At 35.0% G+C, this 8,527-nt stretch overlaps 1 protein-coding gene across 5 annotated transcripts; it reads right to left on the bottom strand.

The window, feature by feature from the left end:
* Nucleotides 1-253: 253 nt before the first annotated feature.
* On the bottom strand, nucleotides 254-4,029 carry Arf79f (ADP-ribosylation factor 1). Of its 5 annotated transcripts, none has more exons than XM_083049385.1 (5): nucleotides 3,880-4,029; nucleotides 2,467-2,640; nucleotides 2,101-2,210; nucleotides 1,796-1,921; nucleotides 254-1,717 (listed from the first exon to the last, which is right to left on the bottom strand). In XM_083049385.1, the coding sequence occupies exons 2-5, from the start codon at nucleotides 2,612-2,614 to the stop codon at nucleotides 1,553-1,555; spliced, it is 549 nt and encodes a 182-aa protein (XP_082905511.1). In that variant the 5' UTR covers nucleotides 2,615-2,640; nucleotides 3,880-4,029; the 3' UTR covers nucleotides 254-1,552. The 5 variants fall into 5 exon arrangements, with proteins under 5 accessions (XP_082905511.1, XP_082905508.1, XP_082905509.1 ...); XM_083049382.1 differs by having other exon boundaries at nucleotides 3,587-3,972; XM_083049383.1 differs by having other exon boundaries at nucleotides 3,650-3,972.
* Nucleotides 4,030-8,527: the final 4,498 nt, after the last annotated feature.

The raw sequence follows: 8,527 nt of genomic DNA, 5'->3' as shown, positions 1-8,527 counted from the left end.
TGTGTAATGTTTTTAGTAGCAAATTTTAGTGATTGTGATTACGCGCGCTTATAAGTAGAGTATCATCGTCTCAATAGCATGTGCCCGCATGTTGAAATATGAAAATGATCGAAAAGAACTGCTCGAATTACAAGAACATCCGTTTTTGTTGTCCCCTATTCTTCATCATACTACATGCGCGAAATCTCCGACAAGAATTTATCGATTTGAATAAAGATTAGACTATTCGTTGGCAAATAACATATAGACTACGTAAAGCACAATTACAATATATTTCACAAATTGTTTAAACATTCATACATAATTATATGAATTTTCGCATGACGGAAAGGCGATTCAATGAAATTAGGGGAAGGATTATCTCGTAAAAACAATGTACCTCAAAGACAGGAAAAACGTTAGGGTATTGAAGAACGATCGCGAATTAGCGTCGTAATCACTGACGTATATAACGCCAGTCTTAGTCCAAAGTATTGGATTCCAGTAGTTGCGAGGCCTGAATCTTTTAGCTGACAGCTCCAACCTTTCTAAATTAATTCCGAGTCTCTGAATTTTTTCGTCACATTCACTGCACAATTTCGGAATGTGTCGACGATATATACTCTAATTTATTTTACCGAGGTGCAATAAATAAGTGTGATATCTCCTCTATAGTGAGATATACATAGTTGGATAACTATAAGTTGGATGGGGCGGGCAGATGAGAGGAGGATGCATACCTGCCGCAACCAACTAGTGAAATAACCATCCGTATAGCTTCTGTTTCCCCAAGTTTTCTATCGCCGAGAACTTAAGGAAAAAAAATTTGCATATAACTAAAAAATAGAGTTAGTCATTGCACCAATCGTTTGCTGCAATCACTTTCTGCGTTTTCGTATCAGCCGTCCTGGGCCGAGATGAGAGCGACTTTTGTAAATGTAGTGTGGACAGAGCAACATATTCTCTTGTCTACTGATCACATTTTATCGTATTTATATAATATAATGTACAATATGCAGCTACATTATGATAATCGGTATGTCCAACGCATTCAAAACTGATAACACTGTGGGTACTTTATTCTTGTTTTTCATGGTTTTGAATTTTTTTTTATCGAAGGTATCATTTAAATTATTCATTAATTAATGTGTATTGTATGTTTCAGAGTTAGGTACTTTAATATAATTACTTCAAGTTCTCCACATTCTTGTGGCATCTCTGTGTAAAAAGTTGTGTAACTATAATGCTAATATAATTATAATTATAATAATAATAATAATAATAATAATAAGATTTGCGCAAGGCAATAGTCCGGTGTGGCCGTTCGATCGTGTGCCCACGGCCCCGCTTGACCACTCCTCTCCCCCCCAAAAAACTGCCGACACAGACAATTCTCAGTAATAAACCTTCTATATCCACCACTCAAGATCAAAGAGATCTTGCAGTTAATATTTTGTTTGTTTCTTATAATGTTACTCATTCATCGCAAAGAGCCGAGGGGGGACAGGTGTGCAGCTATTTTGTTTGTATGATGTTAATATAGCAACTGAATGTTGACAGAATAATTTCCCAATTAGCGGTTGGCATTTTTTAGCTGATTGGAAAGCCAATCGAGGCCTTCGTAAAGTCCGTCCCCACTTGTGGCACACGTTGCTTGGATATACCAATTACGATTACGTAGAGAATGTAATCCCAACTTGTCAGTGATCTCTGCTGCGTTCATTGCATTTGGCAGATCCTGAAATGTTATTCCTTTAATATCATCCATTGGTTACAATTAAATTTATGTATTCGTAACGTTCGACAATTTACTTACTTGTTTGTTAGCAAATATGAGGAGTACCGCATCTCTCAGTTCATCTTCCGCGAGCATTCTCATCAATTCTTCGCGTGCTTCGCCAATACGTTCCCTATCATTACTATCAACGACGAATATCAAACCCTACGGTAAATGTAATGTTAAAGACAAAATGCAACAAAGTAAGATTGATACAATCAAAATATTCACGCATGATACAAATCAACTATTTAATAAAAATAATCAAGAGAGAATAATGCATACTTTTTTGATAATTAGGCACATTAGAATCAAATGCAACTTTGTTTAAATAAAATACATACTTGCGTATTCTGAAAATAATGTCGCCAGAGTGGTCTTATTTTATCTTGGCCACCAACATCCCATACGGTGAAACTTATATTCTTATACTCAACCGTTTCTACATTGAAACCTAAAAAATAAATTTATATGCATGATATTCCGTTATCTCTTATACTTGTACATAGTTATCACATAGTCTGATACAAAAGTTGCAAAATATATCAATTTTACTTTAATAAATAATGTTCATTATATTTATTACTGTTGTGAGATGCCATAATTATTGTCATACGAATAAAATTGCACAATATTTATTTCCCTTTTTTAACCACTGTTTTCATATTTTTTAACATATATATAAAGACATAAAAGATGACTGTACTTACCTATAGTGGGAATTGTAGTAACAATTTCCCCTAATTTTAATTTGTACAGTATTGTGGTTTTACCAGCTGCATCAAGACCCACCATCAAAATTCTCATTTCTTTTTTGCCAAAAAGGCCTTTGAATAATGTTGCAAACATATTCCCCATGATTGATCAGTTATGTCAGAGAGGATCTGAAAAATATTATAATACAATTAAAAGATACGATTCTATAATATATTTTATGAAATATACAATTGTCTTTCTCGCAAACATATTATTGTTCTATATATAATGAGGAATTATATATATAAATCATCTGCTCTGTACTATACTTGATGATACGTGTGTATGACATTATAATCAAGCGATATAAAACATGACGCAAGTATATAAGTATCGTTGAGCATTAAGAGGAATATGTGCAACTTTTAAATCGCAGAAATAAATTTTGTTTTGGGAAATAAGAAATTGCATTTACATATCGCATAATATTATTCAGTCTGCGCAAACTACGCGTGTAGCGTAAAAAAGACAAAAAAAGAGATATTTATAAAAAATATACATGTATATAAATGCCCTCTAATAATCGCGATGATAAAGGTCACAAAATAAAGTCGCACATATCAAGATGTCTTTTCTTCCTTTTTTTCAATTCTTTCTTCCCTTGGGTGCACAAGAAGAAAGCCGAAGGAAGGAGCTGGTGCGACAGTGGGGGAAAAAATCTGGAAGGATAAGAGATCGCACGTGGACGAAGGACAAAAAGATCGCGGCCGATCGACGACGACGCAACACCGCAACACGCGTTAATATATACGTGATACAAGAATGCTCCGGTCGCGGCATACCTTCGCGCGTACACACACATACACACACACATACACACACACATACATACATACGCGCGCGTATATAATATACATCGCCGTTTGGCGTCTCACAAAAGCCTCGCAAACTAACCTGATCGCGTTAAAAAGCACGAGACGAAACGATCGAATTAATTTCGACACAGCCGGAATCGTACGTTCGATTCTTGGCTGTAGAGGTGGAGAAAAAAAGGTCATGCACGCACGGGATGTTCACGCTGCCCGCTATCGATTCTCATTTTAATACATCGCTATGATTATCGGACTAGCATACCCTTCGGGGATCGCTATAGACTTCTTTGCTGACGATCTATGCAGTTTTAAAGGGTGTTCGTACTATTTAAAAGGCCAGTGGAGCGTGATACTGCGAGCGAGGCGGAGGATATTGTATGGTTTGCGAAGCCACTGCGTACACCCGACACCCGGTTGTCTGTCACCTTCGACCTACTCCCCAGCGGAATCGTCAAGCGGTTCCCCGCTCAAATATCCATTACCCAAAGATTTGCTCTTACTATCGAGTTCTCTGATAACGCCACGTTGCACATATACGCCACTTGCGTTACTTACGTTTCAGTAAAAAAGATTATTTTCACGAGAAACGATAAAACATAAAACCAACACTCTCGAAAAGTACCGTATGTCAAAATGGCGGACGTGAAAAGGATTCATGCCTTATGCCACGTATAGAATCATCGAGCCGTCGCGATTGGCTCGATGAGTCACGTGACGATGGAAATTAATATTGGTGCGCGAGTATCCCGATAGATGGCGACTTTAAATAGTTTAAATTAAAGTCACTAGATATACAAAGTACCGCAATCATCCGCCATTTTGGCTCCAACACGCGGCTCATTCAAATTTTTTGCCAATTAATTTTAGCCATTCTTCGCGTCTTCCGTTGTTATTATCGCCTGTTGGGATGCGAAATAAACGAAAACCTTTTTCACTTCGATTTTTGCAACCCTCCACGCAGCAACCTGGCATGTTTTTGGATATCGTTTTATTTTTTGTCACGAACACTTTTTAGGTTATTCCACACACAGACTTCTATATAACCTAGACTGCTAACACCTGTACAAAATGACTCGAAAAAGTGATGCGAGGTGCAAATAGTGGTGGGGATGGCAGCCATATTTCGGATGGGCAAATTATACTGGGTGTTCAGTTCTCATTAAACAAAATACGTACGTAAAAACATTATAGACACAAAATACATTATAGACACCCTATATAATATGCCCACCCGAAATATGGCGTCGCGTGCACACCTGTGCATCATGTCCGCCTATATCTGGGTGCTTTCCAGCTATGTACACAGGCGACACTGTGTAACACAGTGTACGACTCGGTGCTTTCCAACTACGCACAAGTCGACACAAGCGTACACAGCTAAAATGCTGTGTACGACTGTGTCGTCGCTCCATAGCTACCAACATTTTTACATTTGTTATCATTATTTTATTTTCTATGGATTGGTATCCGTAGGTGATCTCTGTATTTAGCAGACAAATTTAATATTTCTTATTTTTATTCTTATTTCTTATTATGCAATCGTTAAAAAATTGTTTGGGCAAGTTTAGGAATATAGTCTCATATAGTTTAAGAAATAATTATTAATTATGTTATTTATAATTAATTTAAATTAATTGAGCGTATAGTTAGCAAATATAATTAAAAAAATTTTAATATTGCAATTGTTGAAAATTTATTTGGGCAAGTTTAGGAATATATACTACGTTTACGCGAGTGTTACTTCTGTAGTAACTTACTCAAAAATTATCGTAACTTGTACATTTGAGTAAGTTACTACAGAAGTAACACTCGCGTAAACGTAGTAATAGTCTCATAGTTTAAGAAATTTTATTTATAATTAAGAAAATTAATTAAGCGTATAGTTAGCAGACATAATTAACAAACTTTTAATATTGCAATCATTAAAAACTTATTTAGGCAAGTTTAGGAATATAGTTTAAATAGTTAAATAAGTCTTATAGTTTAAAAAATAATTATTTTATTTATAATTAATAAAAATTAATTAAGATTAGTTAGAAGGCATAATTTAAAAAAAAATTAATATTGCAATCGTTGAAAAATTGTTTAAGCAAGTTTAAGAATATAGTCTCATGTTATATAATTTAAGAAATAATTATTTTAGTTATAATTAATGAAAATTAATAGACCATATAGTTAGAAGATATTAGTTAAAAATTCTTAAATTGAATGGATGCTTACGCGCGTTTTTCTTCTTTTAATCGCTCTTTGCACGAAACTAATTATGTAATTTGAATAATTATAGAAAAAAACTTAATTTTATTAATTTTTTATAACAATTTAATTTACATAATTTTATCAGTTTTTTTAGTCTCTTCTATATATCTGATAAATAAATTTATTCATAAAAAAATTTTGTTACAAAATATTTTTACAGCGAAAATATCTACTGCGATTTTTAATTATTACAAATTGTTAAACATAATTGTACATATACATCGGTAAATTTAGTGACAAATATTGTAAAGTACTCTGGTGGTGAAATGAAATAGCTAAATAGCATTCCAGCTACAAGGCGACACTGTGTAACACTGTGTAACACAGTGTCACACTGAGTACGTTTACACGGCACCCTTAATCGGGTTTAATAACATCCGTAGTTGTAAGACTGGCCAATCACAGCCGTTCCATTCTTTAGGGAAATGGCTGTGATTGGCCAGTTTTATAACTACGGATGTTATTAAACTTGATTAAGGGTGCCGTGTAAACGTACTCACTGTGTTCCGTAGCTGGAAAGCACCCTCTGTTAGCAGTCTAGGGCCGGTATTCATAGTCCGATCTTATATTTAAGATCGTCTTAAGTCCGAGCTTGAGATGCTACCCAGCCATTTGATTGGTTGAATGGGATCTTAAGTCAACCTCTGACCAGACTTAAGATGATCTTAAATATAAGATCGGACTATGAATATCGGCCTAGGTTAAGGCTGCTTTCCTTTTAGGGAACACAATCGACATTTTTGACACAAATCGACACACGTCGCTTTCCATTTAGAATTTCATTCAAACTCAATCAACACTCTTCGACTCTGCTCGGGAGGAGAGTTGGAGTGTGTTTTTTGACTAGTGATGTTAAAAATGAGTCCCGGTAGCATGCGCACACAAGCGTAAACAGTATATGTGCTGCGTAATACGCTCTGTGCGAACAACAGTCCCATTTCGATGAATCTATGGCCGGTATTCATAGTCCGTTCTTATTTCAAGACCGTCTTAAGTAATGTCTTAAGATGCAAATACGGCTCTGTGATTGGTTAATCACATCTTAAGATTGTACTTAAGACAGTCTTAAATATAAGAACCGACTATGAATACCGGCCTATATAATATTTATGTTTATTATTTGATTTGTTTGCATGCAATAAAAAAAAAAAATATATAAAAATATTTATATACAGTATAATATATTGTACATACATTTATAAAATTTGAAAACACGTTTGAGAAGTTTTTTTGTTACGATAAATCTTACGATAAATCTGTTTGAGAAGTTTAGGATAAATCTAAGGTTAGGTATTAAAAGTTCGTGCACATACTGTGCATAGCGCGTTCCATTTATACTGTAACAACAGTGCTCGAGTGCGTTAACCTGTGTCGATGTGTGTCTCCTAAAAGGAAAGCAGCCTAAGCTGGGAACACAATGCTAAGCGATAGCGATAACGATAGAAAAATATCTATTCTCTGTTCTTATTGGTGGAATAAAAAATATTTACCAATAGGAACAGAGGTTAGATATTATTCTATCGCTATCGCTATTCCTATCGCTATCGCTTAGCATTGTGTTCCCAGCTTTATATAGAAGTCTGTGATTCCACACAATATCTCACAATCAGGTTAGAAAAGTACATTTGATGTGTACGTACGTTACAAAAGTGTGCACTATGTACACTTTTCGACGCCATTTTGGCTCCAAATCACTGATTTCTTATAATACACTGGGGCTCAATTCTTCTAAAAGAAACGTGATAGTGTACACTTTCTACAAAAGTGGAGAAAGTGTAGGTAAAACGAACAAACCTATATACTTTTGCTTACACCAGCTTGTCCCCACTTGCACTAGTTCAGTTCAGGGACTCGATTCTTGAATTCATTCGCAAGAGAAACGTATACGCAAATTCGGCTCTTACAGAAAAGTTGCAAGTTGATTGGCTATCGCATGGCTTTTAGCTAATCAACTTGCAACTTTTCTGTAAGAGCCGAATTTGCGCATACGTTTCTCTTGCGAATGAATTCAAGAATCGAGCCCCAGTGCAGTGCACTGTGAACTCAGTGCAGCAATAAAGAACAAACCTTAGGTTGCGGTCGAGAATACACTACGAATGCTTTAAAACATCATTCTATCTTTATTCTTTTGGAATGTAGAACAAAGATAGAATGATGTTTCAAAGCATTCGTAGTGTATACTCGACCGCAGCCTTAATTCCATATTTATCCGATTAATTTGTTGCATTAAATTCGCTACATTAAAGATGCATTAAAGATGGGACGGTAATTGCAATCGAAATTAGATTTAACGAACAAAAATTAAGAGACAGATATATATGTAAACTTATCAACATTTAAAAATATGTTTATATGTGATATTGTATAGAATATAGGATATGAAAAAGGTCAAAATATCATACACAACATGGATAATCGCGGTTACCACTTGTCTCCCCTATTGGATATCAGACTGGGGCTCGATTCTTGAATTCATTCGCAAGAGAAACGTATACGCAAATTCGGCTCTTACAGAAAAGTTGCAAGTTGATTGGCTAAAAGCCATGCGATAGCCAATCAACTTGCAACTTTTCTGTAAGAGCCGAATTTGCGTATACGTTTCTCTTGCGAATGAATTCAAGAATCGAGTCCCTGTCATATTCGAACTGTGTATTGAAGATTGAGATTGCAAATTAACCAATTAGAAGAAAGGAATTTTAACTCATTTGTTCTGATTAGTCAATTTCAATTTTCAATGCATCCGATACGGGCTTGAGTCAAACATGGAGATGACCAAAATAAAAAGCAATGCAACGATACGGGCTTGAAGAATGTGTTGATCTTTTTATAAATTCAAACAATAAATTCTTTAAATATCGCTAGTAAATTAATCAAAGGATCAATATTGATTGAAATTTTTATAAATTTTTGTGTATAGTACCATAACCGTGTGTAATGGTAGAGAGAG

This window comes from Prenolepis imparis, unplaced genomic scaffold, assembly GCF_030444845.1.
Source record: "Prenolepis imparis isolate NDT839.2.m4 unplaced genomic scaffold, iyPreImpa1.0 SCAF_11, whole genome shotgun sequence".
NCBI lineage: Eukaryota > Metazoa > Arthropoda > Insecta > Hymenoptera > Formicidae > Prenolepis > Prenolepis imparis.
This window is presented reverse-complemented; position numbering and strand designations above follow the sequence as displayed.

Excerpts from the sequence above, each read along its gene's own strand:
- Arf79f (XM_083049385.1), bottom strand. The coding sequence starts at position 2,614 with ATGGGGAATATGTTTGCAACATTATTCAAAGGCCTTTTTGGCAAAAAA. Across the intron at positions 2,211-2,466 it reads TACTACAATTCCCACTATAG|GTTTCAATGTAGAAACGGTT; the intron begins GTAAGTACAGTC and ends TTTATTTTTTAG. Across the intron at positions 1,718-1,795 it reads TCATATTTGCTAACAAACAA|GATCTGCCAAATGCAATGAA; the intron begins GTAAGTAAATTG and ends ATAACATTTCAG.